This window comes from Grammomys surdaster, unplaced genomic scaffold, assembly GCF_004785775.1.
Source record: "Grammomys surdaster isolate TR1022 unplaced genomic scaffold, NIH_TR_1.0 66, whole genome shotgun sequence".
Taxonomy (NCBI): Eukaryota; Metazoa; Chordata; class Mammalia; order Rodentia; family Muridae; genus Grammomys; species Grammomys surdaster.
The window spans coordinates 13,273,310-13,288,992 of NW_021604568.1; the positions used below are offsets into that span (position 1 = coordinate 13,273,310).

At 48.7% G+C, this 15,683-nt stretch overlaps 1 protein-coding gene across 2 annotated transcripts in view; it reads left to right on the forward strand.

The window, feature by feature from the left end:
* Positions 1-11,030, forward strand: part of Rbm20 (RNA binding motif protein 20) — a 190,643-nt gene extending 179,613 nt beyond the window's left edge. For both annotated transcript variants that reach the window (XM_028775240.1, XM_028775248.1), the window contains exons 12-14: positions 207-338; positions 6,441-6,562; positions 10,920-11,030. In XM_028775240.1, coding sequence (XP_028631073.1) covers positions 207-338; positions 6,441-6,562; positions 10,920-11,030 — 365 coding nt within the window. The remainder of the gene's footprint in view (positions 1-206; positions 339-6,440; positions 6,563-10,919) is intronic.
* Positions 11,031-15,683: the final 4,653 nt, after the last annotated feature.

The window sequence follows — 15,683 nt, forward strand, 5'->3', positions numbered from 1 at the left end:
GTGGCATTTTTTTGGCAATGGAAAATGCTCTTAATTATAGCACTTTGGTTCTAATTAGCGGTCCTACCCCCAGCACCATATGATTAAGCAGTCCAAGGGACAATTCCCAATCATACAGTACACTGGGTAGAATTACTTTGAGACCCACAGTGTGGTGTGTGTGTGTGTGTGTCCCATCCCCCATCCCATGGGCTCATGTTTTGCAGAAAACCCCAGGTACATGGAAGCGAAATCTCTGAATGTGAGATCACCAGAATTCACCGAAGTGGAGCTGAAAGAGCCCCTTTCTTTGCCTTCCTGGGAACCGGAGGTGTTCAGTGAACTTAGCATTCCTCTAGGTACGTGAAATCCACAGACCTTCCCGAATTTCAGCTCCAGGAAACGACAGTTCTGAAGCAGTCTGGAGGAGCTTGAGAGGGCCTTAGCCTGTTGTGTTGTCTTTGCTTTTAAAGGTGTGATGCACAAGCCCAGGTCTGCAAGATGGTGAAGATGCTTGTGATTTCAGGTACTGAGTAGATCTAATACCCAGGTGACCAGCCTGTGAACACCATGGCAGTAAGATTCTACTAGGAAAGACCTGCTTCCCCATCAGAAAGCACTTGACTCTTGGGCTTGTAGAGACTTTAAGCTTAGGCCTTGTTCAGGCAGGAAAGCAGACGCCTAACTATCTCCAAATTGTCAACTACAATGAGCCCCCTCTCTGCTCTCTTCCCTCATGCCCTTGTCCCAGAACAATGCTGTAGGATTTTCCTCCTTGATAGATCTGCTTCTCTGAGGCAACAAGAGCCACTGAATAGACTGAAGTTGACAGAGGATGCAGGGAAGACAGCCAGGCCCTCATTCATCTATTCATGGATGTTCTTGTGTCTTCAGACAAGACTCGCCTTCCTGAGCCTCAGTCTCCTCATCAATAGCAGGGGTTGAAGCAGTAGGCGGGGTTTAGATTATGAAAGTATCAGGGTGGTATGCTAGTAAGAACCTCCTGGACCAAGATCCGTGAGCTCCGCGCTGACTCTGAACGATGGGGGCTAAAGGATGAAGGAGGAGCAGTTATTCAGAGGGGACACTTGGGAAAGTGTCGCAAGGAAGCATCACAAACCGATGACCATGTCGTCACCCAGGGAAGACCCACCAGTGTAGGCTTGTTCTTTCCAGCCATGCTTCTGTTACTTTTCTTACATTTTTTTACTCTCAGTGTGCCATTTTATAGAAATTGATTTGAAAACTGACGAATCTTGTCCTCAAAAGAATTGCTGCATAGTATCTCTCAAAGAAAACTTATGTGTGTGTATGTGTGTGTGTGTTACATACACATGAGTGTGGGTAGGCATGTGTATTCGTGCATGTGATATGGAGTCCAGGGGACTAGGAGATGGACCCTCCTCTATCATTCCCACCTTATTCCCTTGAGACAGGCATTTATAGCTTATGACTGGCAAGTCAGCTCCTGGGATCTGCCCCTCTCTGTCCTCCGATGCTGAGGCTCCAGGAATGTGCAGCTATGCCTGGCTTTTTACAAGAGTGTCAGGGATTAGAACTCAGGTCGGCATGCTTATGTGGCAAGCACTGGTGCCCAGGTTTCCAGCTCCTTCGCCCTCCCAATGCATACACTTCTAAAGAAGATCTTAGAGTGAATCCCGGTGCACTTAGGCTCTTTCTGCACTCAGAGGTTACGGAACCTGCCTTTCAGAGGCTTCAGCTCAGCCATTAGCAAACACTCACTGCATCACGTGGTGCGGCTCCCTGCACCCTGAGGGAACTGAGAGTCTAGAGAATCTCCACAGCAGAAAAGAAGAGCGCTTCCTTGTAAAACATGTCTTTCCATTATTGTGTTTCACAATACGAAGCTTACTATAACAAATTTTTAAAAGGGACCAAATAAAAAGTCAATATTGATGGTCTTAACTGTTCCCCCATCCTCAGAGGCGGCTGCTGCCATGTCTCAGATGATTTTTCTCCCATACACATTGCTTTGCGTGTTTCTCCCAGCGGTGGGTCGTAGGGATCGCTTTGTGTCAGCACACCAAGAGCACACTCTTTTTGAACTTACTTCATCATAAAATCTGCCCCACAGTTGTTGATCCTTTACTGGTGAGCACTTGGGTAGTTTCCGGTTTGTCTGTTTCTCCATTATGAACATGTGGTGACAGCTAAGCTCTTATCTGTTGCCACTGCTCTGTGTTTGCTTTGTATGCATGGTTGAGCACGCCCCAAACACTGAGGAGATGGGCGATGTTTTCAATCCCCACTTTACAGGTAAGAAATCTAGGATGCAGTAACAAGCCTCCTGATCTGGAAGGGCTGACGCAGGGATTCAGATTCTAGGGGTGTGTCTTAGTCTCTGTGTTCTGCTGCAGTCCACATGGGTTGGTTCTCTTCCTGCACATGCCAGTGATCCAAGAGAGGGGAAGCTAGCCAAGCATGGGCGCGTTGTGGGGCCATATATATTTGCATTGAAAATGTGATAATTGCTACTAAATTACACTCCAAAAAGAGGATAACAGATTTCAGGGCCAGCTCCAGGGAGAATTCCCATCCTCTACCTGGTTGCCAAATTCAGATAGCAGTTTTTAATCTTTGTCAAGCTGTTAGGAGGAAAATGGTATCTGATTTTGTTTTTGTAAAGGGCCAGATTAGAGTGTAATTGGCGTACAACGAAGGTCACATATTTAAAGAGTGTGGTTTGATCAGTTTTGACGTATGTATGTCATCTGTGCCGCTTTATGGATTTGGATATACCACATTCTGTCTGGCTACCTGGTGATTGGCATTGGAGATGTTTCTAGCTGGGTCCATCGGCTGTGGGTTATCTAACGTGAGCCTACCACAGATCATCTTCATTTAACCTAGAAAGCTGATAGCTGATTGCTCTCTGCTCTCCCAGACCCCCTAGGAAGGGATGCTGCTGTTTTCTCTGTTTGACAGGTGAGCAGATTAAAGAGCCCTTCTCAAGATCATACAGCAAGTTTTGGAACTTGGGATGCCTGATCTCTGACCATGCTGCTATCTGCCCCTAGCTCAGGCACATAGTAAAGGAAAGGCCATCTCTGTGCTAAAGAACACAGACTATGTATTCTTGGGTTCAAATCCCATCTTTGCTGCTTGCTGGCTGGATGACAAACAGGAACTTATTTGACCTTTTTGCTTTGAGCTGTTTGTCTCTAGAAACCTAGTGAAAGAATCCTCTGTGTAGACTAATTTCAAGGAGGAAGTGAATGTAAGGTCTCGGAGCTTTCCAGTAGCAGAAACTTAGGAAGGGCTGACAGGTTGTTTGGAATTACAAGTCATCAAGGCTCACCGTGCTATCTCTCACTGGGGCTGTAAACCGTTTACACCCAAAACTGTTCACTACTGCAGAGAGACTTCGAGAAACATGAGAGACAACATTCAGGTCCCTGTGGAGCACAGAGGTGAAATACAGGATGCCAAGGACAGGGCCCCCCGTTGGGAGGATCGAGAGGTCAGTCTTGTCACGGACTGAGGGTGTTCGTGGCTGGAGAAGGGCATTGCCTGTGTGATTCAGGCCAGCACTCTGTGCCTCCAGCCAGCGTGAGCCTGCCAAGGCCTGCTCTTACTATAACCAAATAGCATTGCTGGCAAAAAAGTGAGCTTCCCCCTCTCTCCAATGCAGGCTTTACTAGGATGACAGAGTCATAATTACCCATGCCAGGAGCTATTATTAGGAGGCAAACGCAGCTTTAATGACAGTACTTAATAAAACCTGAAGAAACAGAGGACTCAGTGGCTCCTGGTCTCACCACAGCTACAGGACTGATCCTCAGTGCTGCTGTTGTCTGGTCCTTACATTTCAGGCTTTCTGAGAACACGGTAAATAGACACTGTGGTGCCCTCCCAACCCCTGGGCTATACTGTGCTCTGAGGATCCTCCTGCCTCCACTCAGCTCTCTCTAAAGATGTCTTCTGATTACTGATCTTGACCTAACCCACTGGGCAGGGCCTGGGAAGAAAGTTACTGCCCAACCATGGAAGTGGTTCTCTGGGCGGTCTTGGGAAAGGTCGGAGGGTGGGTGAAGGCCAGTGCTCAGACGCTTGGTTTCTGTGTTCCTAATTTAATGTTTTCCTGAGCACCAGGTGAAGTGACAGGTGCTCCCTCATAACACCACATGGCAGTATTCTACCCAATTTGCAGATGAGAAAACACATTTCAGAGCAGTTAACAAACACCTCTGAGGTCACAGCTTAAATAAGTGCCTTTCTCATGCCACCATTATTGTCGCTTCCAAGCTTCTTGGCTTTACTTTTGGTGGTGTGGTGGGAGACATTACTCAAGTGAGAGCTCAGGCACAACCCTGTGTTTGATAGCTGTAGCCCTCGGGTTGAAAGGGGGCATGGCTGCTCATGGCTCCTGCCTCAGTCTCCGTGGACTCCCCTGAGGTGGTTATACTCTTTCTGGGAACCCCAGGACAGGGTGAGGAGAGCCTGGTCACTACTAGAGTCCTTGGGGCTCTGTTCCTGGTACAGCCCAGCTGCACCCTGCCTCCCATGGGGTATGGGTCAGGCTGGAGGCTGGGCTCTGACCGAAGTTCTTCCCTAATACATCTGAGGCACCTGGGAGGGACCAGCCAGCACGCAGCTATTTTGCAACAGCAGAAGAAAGAGATCGTGGGTCTCGCTTGATGCTCATTTCCCAGCAACAGCCTGGAGCTTTCTCTTCATCCCATAAGCTCCCCTCCCCCCTCAAGCTGGGCCACGTGTCTATCCTCTGCACACAGAGGGTGAAGGAGGAGGACATTCAGCTTCTTGGGGCAGCTGAACTGAGCGACACTTTCTCACTTCTGGGGATTGCTGCGGAATGCTGAGGGCTTTGCAGATAGCAGGCTGACAGCTGCATGGCTTAGAGACAGCCCAGGTCCCAGGCTCCAGGGTGGAGCTCTGCACAGGCAGGCTGCAAGCAGTTTTCCGGGCTTTCTTGCTTCTCCTGTTCTCCCTAGAGCTGCCCGTTCATATTAATACATTTACTGCCACCGCCATCATTATAAAAAGATAAAGAGGGGGAGATAGGTTCTAGGGGGGGGGTAGTCAGGTATGGGGACCACAGGATGGTATAGCATAGAATAGTTTATTAAGGGCATGGGGAGGGGAGTTGAGGGGGTAATAAAGGCAGAGAGAGGGAGAGAGAGGAAGAAGAGGAGGAGGAGTAGAGGGCGGCCATGAACACATGGAGAGAGAGGGGGGAAGGGAATGGGGAGAGAGCAGGAACAAGAAAGGAAGAGGGAGGGCTGGTGAGATGGCTCAGTGGCTAAGAGCACTGACTGCTCTTCTAGAGGTCAAGAGTTCAAATCCCAGCAACCACATGGTGGCTCACAACCATCTGCAATGAGATCTGATGCCCTCATATGGGTGTCTGAAGACAGCTACAGTGTACTTACATATAAATAAATAAATAATCTTAAAAAAAAAAAGAAAGGAAGAGGGAGAGAGCAAGAGAGAGTGGAGGGGCAAGCAGCCCCTTTTATAGTGAGTCAGCCATACTTGGCTGTTGCCAAGTAACTGGGGTGGAGCTTAGACAGAATGCTAACAACCGTCATCACCATCATCAGTTATTACTGAGATGTAAAGGAAGGTCCTGTTTACAAGATTAGGATCTCCTGTGTGCTGAGCACCAGTGGAGGAAGAGCAGGGCCCCGAGGAATGGTACCTCATCAAGGTCAACCCGGTTTCCCAGACTGTCCCAGCAGAGGGAGTGGGAGCAGCACCGTCTCCCCGCGCTCCTGCGTTCCTGAAGACTCCCATCAAGGATGTAGAACCTGAGTGCCCTAGACCCAGCTCTTCTGGTGACATATGTAATCCCAGCACCGAGGAGACAGAGATGGGTGTATCTGTGAGTTCGAGGCCAGCCTCGTCTACAGAACAAGTTCAGGACAGATGATAGGACCAGTCTCAAATGCATAACATCATCAAAAACTGCCCCCCCTCAAGTCTTGCATATCAACAAATCACATGGAAAGACATGTTTACGTTAGAGAGAATGGGCGAATTTTCCTCTTACTATTATTTGTTTTTTTTTTCTTTAATAAAAGACAATTCTAAAAAACAAGCCCAGAATATAGAGAATCTTTCTGTACTTGGTCACAAACGCAGAGAAGGGAAGCCAGTGATGTGAAATCCTTAGGAAAGAAAACTTCCCTCCGCCCTCCTCTGAGGCAGACCGAAGGACCCACACTTGAGAGGCAGGGCCTCAGTGTGTAATTGCTGAGTGCCCTCCCCCCTGCTTGTGGTACTCCCTGACATTCCCAGACACCTGCGAACGGGGTAATCTGTCTCCTCTCTCTGGCCATGTTGTAAATGAGGGTAATGAAGTGAGGTATGGAGGAGCTGTTCACTGTGTCAAGAGTGAAGGAGGCCAGGCGGTGAAGGAGGCGGGCTCCACGGGCCTCCCACTACCTTCCTAACTCTACCTGTCCTCCAACCTTCCCCAGGAGTGGAGTTCGTGGTTCCCAGGACTGGCTTTTATTGCAAGCTGTGCGGCCTGTTCTACACAAGCGAGGAGGCGGCCAAAGTGAGCCACTGTCGCAGCACTGTCCACTACAGGAACTTACAGGTAACCAGCCGCCAGGCTTGCCGCACCCCTGACGAGCTCTCTCAGCCTCCAGTCACAAGCCAGGCACCCAGAGTCTCAGGCCTCGCCTCTGACTTAAACTTCCATCTTCAAGGACAGGCATAGGGACTTGACCCCGGCATGCTTTCCAGATGAGCTCTTGTAAATACCTCTCTGAGAATGCAGAGAACACCTGACTGCCAGGCTGTATCCTAAGGACGCTCAGAGCATCAACTTCACAACGGTTGCTTAGACACACTGGTGGCCTTTTAAACATCGGCCACGCCCAGTGAGGCGGAGCAGAATCAAGTTGTAAGCACTGTGGTACAGCTCGCAGGCAGGCCTGAGGGCTTCAGCTCCAGATATTCCAGGGTCTCTTCCTCGTGTTTTAATATACACTGGAATGGAAATTACAGTTTTGCCCCCATTTAAATGTTCAGCTAGCATAACAAATGGTTGTCTCATGCAGCTCATACAACCAGAACTGTTCTAGGCTCTGTAGATACAACAGCAACAGATGAAGACATATCCCCTGTAGAGCTTCCCATCCAGTGTAGCATACCAGTGCAGAGTGAAATAGTCAACTGATGCACTATATTAAAATGTCGCTTATAAATATACTACGCCCCACACTTCATCCAAGCTAAGGTGCCTTTATTTGTAAATACCATTTTTTTCATGTTTATTCTTCGTCACACGAGGGATTGGGCCTTTAAATATACTGGCCACACACTCTGCCTTTGAGACAAATCTCCAGCCCGATGCACCATTTAACACCAATTAGGAAGAGTGACACAGAAAATTAGACAGTGAGACTCCATCAATTTTAAGAAGCATTTTTATTTCAGAGATGTTGGTGGGTTTTCAAAAGTATCTCAAAGTCAATGGGCAATGCTAATATTCACCATTCTGCCATGGCCTCTGACAGAAACACACACACACACCCCTCTGTATGTGGTGGGGGGTGGCGTGGGGGATGTGGGTGCTTCAAGGCAACTGGATTTTTACTATCGGAACCAGAGTTGGGAAGTAGGGAGCTGGTCAGGCAGGAAAGTGTGTATCATGTACAGGTGAGGACCTGCATTTGATTTTTGTCACTCACGTAAAAGCTGGCCATGATGTAATGCACACCTATAATCGTAGCCCTGGGGAGGCAGAGACAGGAGAATCTCTGGAGCTCACTGGCCAGGCAGTCTTGCCAAATTGGTGGGTTCAGTGGGAGACCCTGTCTCAAAACGTAAGACAGAGATTGATAGAGGCAGACACCTAATATCAGACACATACACACACACACACACACACACTGACTCTACACACTAAATAAATAAGTAACCAGTGTTTGAGCCATATGGCTCAATTCAAGAAGCACATGGAGGGTCTCTGTCCCTGTTTCAGGGCAGCCATTCCTCTCACAGTTAATCTTTTAGAGTGACTGAGCTGATGGCGGTTTCTTTTTAAATTGTGCGTGTGTTCATTTTGTTTTGTACTCAAGGTAGGAACATACATGTGGGGGTAGAGGATAACTGAAATCAATTCTCCCTTCTACCATTTGAGTTCCCGGGATCAAACTCAGGTCCTCAGGCTTAGAGACAGTCACCCCTGCCCACGGAGCTGTTTCACTGGACCTCATCTAGTTGTTCTTGAGCAGGAATGTGAGTCTTGGCATATATGCAGGAAGTCACATACTGGGGCAGAATGGTAACATGTAATTTAAGAACATTCTTTAGGTGATCACGACATGAACATCTAGTTAGGAATCCTGGGTCTGCTTTGTCCTTGAGGAAACTGGAGCAAGCTCCTGGGCCTTGAGCAGATCTCTTGATCCCCGGTTTCTCCTTTTACTCCACTAGTTAGCATTCAGAACCAAGGCCTGCGGCATCTCAGCCTGGCTTTCTCACGCGGTAGAGGCTGGCTCTGGCTAAGCCTGAACACATTCTCCCTGTAGGGAACACCTGTTCTGTGACCACAGCGGTCATGAATATGCCTCCTTTCAGGGAGTAGAGGCCTGGTTTGTCCAGGGCAGGGACCTCAGGCTGGGCTCTGCAGGGCTGCTTGTGGACACTCAGTCATCCGACCCAAAGAAATCATCCTTCTCAGACCTTTTGCACGCTGAAGGGTCATGATTTCCCATCAACTTAGCTGGCGTCTTTTAGAAATGTGTCTTCTTTGAGCCTAGTCTCCCCTGCTTGCCTGTTCCTTTTAGTGTAGACCCAGGAATCTTCATTCTTAAAGTTGTATGGTGCTAAAGATCAAACCCAGAGCTTTGAACACACTAGACAAATGCAAGCACACTGAGCCACATACCAAAGCCAAGAATCTTTGTTTTTCACAGTCTTCCCGGGAATGTCTTAATTCCTCAGTGTGACACGCTTTGGAAGAATTGTGTAGTCCCCAAAGAGACCTCAGACTTCAAGCTCACTCTCACTAGACTTAGGAAGAACTCAGAGACTTCCAGGGCAGTGGCCTGTACTGTGTTCAGGGACTCGTAGGGTCAAACTCTAGGCAGCCTCCCATGCCCACAGCAGACCAGCACCATCCACGTGCTCCCTAGATACCCTGGGCGTAGACATTGCCTCAACTCCTCAGTCCCACCTCAGCTCAAGTGATGTAATGTGTACCCTACATCAGGGAGCCAGGAGGCTCTGCCACAGCCATCTCAGGCAGTGTTTCTGTCAGGGGCTTTGGCAGAATAAACTCTTCTGTCTTTACAGCCTCTCCCACTTCACTCCAAACTGCAAGTGTGAAAAATGAAGAAATCTGACCCACAGGGCAGGTGCCACCTGACTCAAGTCAGGCAACTTAGAAAGTTAGCATTCATCAGGAGACCCTGAGTGGGGTCTCCATGGGGATGCCCTGGGAGGCAAGAGCCAATCAAAGCTACTTCAGTGTACCTTCTAGAATCTCACTATGCCGTTGCTGGTCACGACTCTATGGGAGCCCACAGGGACTGATCTGATACACTAAGCGTAGCCTTACCGGGCAGGAAGGCGGCTGCAGGCCCCAAAGACAAATGCACACATACTCGGGGTGCTCATCTGCTCGGAATTCTCGAGTCGGAGAGAGGAGAGATGGGGCTCTCCAGCAGCAGCCTCGCCCACAGGCATCTGCTAGGGGCCCTTCTCCAAGTCAGACTGTTCCCACCTCCGAAAACCGAAGTTTTGTAGCAGGAGGAGGGTGAGGATGGCTCTCACTTAACAGATTCATGTCTGTGGGGTGGGACAGAGATGAGGGACTCCCCTCATCCTACATCTGGTTTGGCTCAGCCCGACATTCCTGAGTATTTACAGAGTGACAGGCATTATGCTGAATATTTTGTGAGTCATCTTGTCAGTTCCTCACTTATAGGAAACACCGCCCCCACTCCTGACTCCTCGAAAGGTTGTCATAGTTACCCCCACTTCACAGATGTTAGGGAGATTCGGTTACTTGCCTGCAGAGATGGAGGATTTGAACCCAGGACATCTATTAGCTGAGACCACACACCCAACCTCTGAACCTGACCTGACCCATTCTAACTACCAAATGAAGCGCCGCTTACCTTGTTCTTACTGTTCCAACACAGTTAGGCCTTCTCTCGTTTGACCTCACAGCACCCATCCCATGTATTACAAACACAGACCAGCTCCAGCTGGCTCATTAGCCATGGCTGATCACAACCCTGAGTCCTCCCAGCACGGTGGAGGTAGTCCTCCACTGGACACAGGTCTTGCTGTTCTCAGTCCACCGAGGGTCTCTAAGCCCTCCTCCCCCCATAGCTCGTCCTACAGGGATTATTGGGCATCTCCATGTTACCATGGGCCAGTGCTGGGTTTCTGCCACCCTCCACCTCCCTTCCTTCTGCCACTCTCTCTAGAAAACAGGTAGCATTGTCATGAAAAATGAGTCTCTGTAGGCCAGGCAGTTAGGAAGCACTTGACAATAAGGAAGGGCCAGGGGGTTGCTTGCTATAGTAAGTACCTACACTTTCTACTTCTCTCACAAGCAAGAGACTCACACTGTCTGTAAACTAATATAATGGGGTCCCATTGCCCTAAGATAGCTGGAGAGGGGAGACATGGCCCCCATTGGCCAAAAGTGATAGCAAAGCAGTCCTACACAGACACAGAGAGACAGACAGACAGACAGACAGACAGACAGACAGACATGCACAGGTGTGTGTGTGCACACACACACAAACAGACACACAGAGAGAGACAGGCAGACAGACAGACACACACACATAGAGAGAAAGAGAAAGAGGGAAAAAGAGAGAGAGAGAGGGAAAGAGAGAGAGAAAGAGAGAGAGAGAGAGAGAGGCGCATGCGCACACACACACACATCACATCACACTAACATCTCTGTATTGTCCCTCTCTCTGCAGAAGTACCTGTCCCAGCTGGCAGAGGAGGGTCTGAAGGAGACAGAGGGGGCAGACAGCCCAAGCCCCGAGCGCAGCGGGATTGGTCCACACTTGGAAAGGAAGAAGCTATGATGCCCAGGCTGCCGCCGTCTCTGGAAGGTGGATGGCAAGCCCGCTGAGCTAAGGCCAGCCTGGCCTCAGGGACAGAACTGAGACCAGAGAGGAAGGAGAGCCAGGCAGGCTGTGCTGCTTGGGCTTGTTCCGGGAGATGAGCAAAACACCCTGAAGTGTCTCTGGGAGCTGGCTCACCGTGTTGGGAGTCGAGCCACCAATGGCGACCAGCTTCCCGTGGGCTCCTGATTCCTTTAGTCTGTTTTTCCTCTCTCCCTCTCACCTATCCCTTCTGTGCCAAAGTTCATTTCCTTTTCATAAAATCCAACTTCTCAGGGATTGTCATTGTGTTTCAAGTTTTGATTGGATATGGTAGGCCCGTCAAGTGAGGCTGGGTCACGCAAGGAAAAAGTTTAGTGGAAGGCCTGGACTTAGAGTCACTTCGGTGAACCTGCGGTGGCCTTGCAGCCTGGCTTCTGTGGGTCCCAAGGGTAGGAGAGCTGGGTCAGGTTCTGAAACCAAGGAATCGGTTGGCAGAGGTGGAAGTGGTTTCACGAAGATTTCCTTCAGTTGGACCCTGTCATTTTGAAAAGGCTTCTCGGTCTTTTTCAGTTTCTGGCTAGTGCTGGGAATCAAACCCAGAAGCTTGTATATTCTAAACAGGTGCTCTCCTACCGAGCTATATGCCTAGAAAATGTCCCAGGTTTTTGTTTCAAGACTGGGCTCATGTAGTTCAGGGATTGCCTTTAATTTCCTCTGGAGTCAAGGCTATCTTGAACTTCTCATCCTCCTGCCTCTGCCCCTTGAGTGCTGTGATCACAGGTATTGTGCTGGGGGTGAAATCCAGGGCTTCCAGCACAAGAGGCAAGCATACCCCTATTTGAGGAAGTCATTCATCCTCAGCTAGTCTAGAAGATCCCCGGGCTAATGCCTTAATGTGTTATTGTGCCCTGTTATAACAATGATGTATTATTATACACTATTAGCAATAAATTCATGTTCATTTTATGGAGCAAAGAAGAACCCAATATCGAAGAAGCTCTGAGAGATTGAATCCAAACTTCTTGGTTTGAGGATGGGATTTGTTCTATTCAGGACAGTGAATTTGGTATAGATTCACTTTAACTAGACGCGAGGCCAGCGATATCTTCTCCCAGCTTAAGGAAGAAATGGATGCGGCCTACAGTGCGTGCTGACCTCTGACCTCTGCACTGCTGATCAGCATCAGCCTAACCCAGGAGCAGGGGGCTGCCATCTGACCTTCCTCCATCCTTGGCGCCTCGACTTTGGGGTAGTTGGTATTAGAACGGTTTGAAAACGCTTTCCCATCGAAGGAGAAACTAAGACATTTGGTTTGCTTGGTTCTTGTAGGTAGGGAACAGAGGGGCTGCTTATGCCAACTTGGAGGTTAAAAGGCTAGAAAGAACAGGTCCCCAATTCCCAGCGGGGTCAGCACCCCCCTCCCATATAGACTGAAGGATGTTAGTGGAAGGTCTTAGGACAAGGGCACTAGAAGACATGAACTCCACTAGAGCCATAGACCAGACCCCAAAGTCAGAGAGGGCCTGGCGCTGTCATCATGGGCGGGCACACCTCCTTGAAGTGGTTCGCTTGTATGAGTTGCCTGTTTATGTTCCCAAGCAAAGGAAGGTAGATCAGACAGGGAGTATGTCTCCCACCCCCATATTCCATTCTATACTCTGCACAAACGGAAGGGCAATGGGGAAATGATTCAGTTCAGCACTGACATTTTATCAGTGAGGAAGCTGAGGCACAGAAAGGAGACAGGTGTAGAACCTAAAATAACCGTGTGTCAACTTTGAGGCCCATGGTCCCTGGGCAGGACAGAACTTTTGAAATCTACGAAAAAGGAGTTAATGCAAAGAGAGGCCAGTCTGGAAAGGAGTGATGGGAAGCCAGAGCTTCAGGAAGGTGTTCCCTATCCCCTGGTGGGTCCCACAGGAGGTAACCCAGCACTGTGGTCATGAGCAAAGTCTCTTCTGCATCTCAGAAAACCTTTGACCTCTGAGAACAACTGCTGACCACACCCCTAAATCCATCAGCACCTCCCGACACCACTGGCTCCTCTGCTGTAGTCTTTCCTACAGAAAGCCACACGGCCTAGTTCTCAAGCAGCGTGATGGTTCCCTTTGTTGTAAACTGACCTTCATATTAGCAAAACAGAAGGGTGAAAGAAATGGCAGTCTCTCCGTTTAAAGTCATGGATGGTTCTATACATGTGTGCGTGTGTGTATATATACATATATATTTTTATATAATTCCATTGGCATGGTCCTTGAATTTTTTTTTTTTATTCCTGTGTGTTTTCCACACATCGCAGTATTAAAGACAACCAGGAAAATATTTATTTCTTTTTTAAAACATTATTTCAGTGTCTTGTCAATCCTTACAAAATGTCTCTCCCCAAGGTTGCTCATGAATGGTTGCTACCTTGTACAAACAAATTCATTTGCACCCTGGGTTAATGTGTCCGAAGGCCTGTGTCCTTTAGTGCTCACTGTTAGCAACTGGTGGTACTCCAGGTGGCACGCCCAGAGGCTTTTGTGCACCTGCCGACATGAGCAGCAGCCATTAGCATTCAGGTTCCCCATTCTTGGACAGTCCGAGGCGGCGATCTGTAAGATTATACTTGAACTGGACCAGAGGTGGTTTTTTTTTTTTTTTTGTGAGATTTTGAAAAACAGAACTATTAGTTAATTTAAGTTTGAACTTGTAAAGTATTAGAATATTTTGAGTGTCTTATTATAAATTGTCACCACTTTTTCTGATCTATACAATTGACCTAAAGTGTTTGTTTTTACAAAAGGAAAAATGGTTTTTAATAAAGAGAATTTGAAAGCTTGTGAGTGGCTGTGTCATGCAGGGGTCCTTCAATATCTGGCATGTGTGCGCGCGCGCGCGTGTGTGTGTGTGTGTGTGTGTGTGTGTATGTGTGCATGCACGTGCGAACACATGCATGTACACCTCTGAGTATGATGCATACATATGCAAGTGCATTTGGAGGATGACAGAGATTGATGTTAAGGCATTCACCTTGACCCCCCTTCCACATTCTTTAATTGTTTTCCAGTTATTTTCTGAGTACGTGCCACAGTGTACATGAAGGTCAGAGGATAACTTGTGGGGAGTTGGTTCTATTTCTGCCATGTATGTCATATGGAGTACACTCAGTTCATGGCGGCAAGCATCTTTACCCACTGACTGAACCATCTTGCCAGCTTATGTTTTGAGAAAAGGTCTCTCCCTAGAACTTGTCAATTTGGCTAAGCTTGTTGGTCAGTGAACTTCAAGGATCCCCTTCCTGAGTGCTGAGGTCATAGGCTTTGACGTAAGTATTGGGATCCAAACTTGGGTCCTTAGGTTGGCGAGGCAACATTTCACTGACAACTTCATCTCCAAAGCCATCAGATCTTCCAAGAATTTGAGCAGAGACTACAAACCAGCCCCCACTTAGGGCTCCAGTGAGGAAAACAGAGAGATCAGGGCTTTCTGTGCCCTAGAGGGTCTAGGATAACCCTCTGGAATCATGGGGCTTCTCACAAACCTGTAGTGTTACCACCCAGTGCTTCCTAATCTTCTAGTGGCTGAACCATCTGTATTGAAGCAGGGTCAGGCCATCTTTGATGGTGGACAAGAAAGATCTAGTGGTAAGTGTTGTTGTGGACACTGTCCCTAACAGAGGCCTACCTTTGCTGTAGTCACCTCTGTCAGCTCCTTGCTTGGGTCCATTTCCTTGAGCCCAGAAGGAAGTGATGCTATTACATCAGGGTTGAGGGAGTTTGCTGGGAAGAGCATCTGGGATGCTGTTGGCAACAAATCTTTGCTTTATGCCACCACCTTCCACTGTTCATGAGCTTATTCAACTGAAGCTATGTGACTCTCCTGGGCCTCTTGGCTAGAGCTTTCAATGCCCTAGAATCTTCTCTATGCCCTTCTTTCTTGTTAGCAGTACTCTTGAGTCAATGAGGATAGGATGGGCAGCCTGGATCCAGAGGGCAGAGTGGGGCTACCTGTAATCACTGGAGCAGATTACAGATCTAACAAATGTTCCTGTTGGGCCTGTTATGGCCCCACCCCCACCCCAGTCTCATTATGGCCAATCAGGTCTCTAGTCCCCAACAGGGCTGGAAAATATCCTTCCTTATAGCTACTGCCTGTGTCCTAACTAACCAAAGGCAAGAATGGACCAGAACTCTGTGCATTTCTGCCTTTGGTCAGGGCCCAGGATGCCTGAGGTACTCCAGTGTCAGGTGTTCAATCCCAGAGTGTTGCTGGATGTGCACAGCTTTGGAGAGCATAGTCCATTTTCCTGGGTCCCAGGGCTATGCAGTGTGGACACTCTGTAGACACAGTGTAGACAAAGACCTGCCCTGAGCTTCCCCGTGCCTGTGTATTCTCACCTACTCTCTGATGTTCCTAAAGCCCGGTTCTGGGCCAGTCCCCTTATATTCAATCCCCACCTTGTACCCACACCGTTCCTGACTGGCTTCCATGATGTACAGGCTGGGGTTGCTCTTCACACTGCACTAGTCAGGGCACTGGGGATTTAGCTTAGTGGCAGAGTGCTTGCCTAGCAAGTGCAGGGACCTGAGTTCGGTCCTCAACACCAGAGGTGGGAGGAGAGGAGGAGGGGAGGAGAGGAGAAGGGGAGGA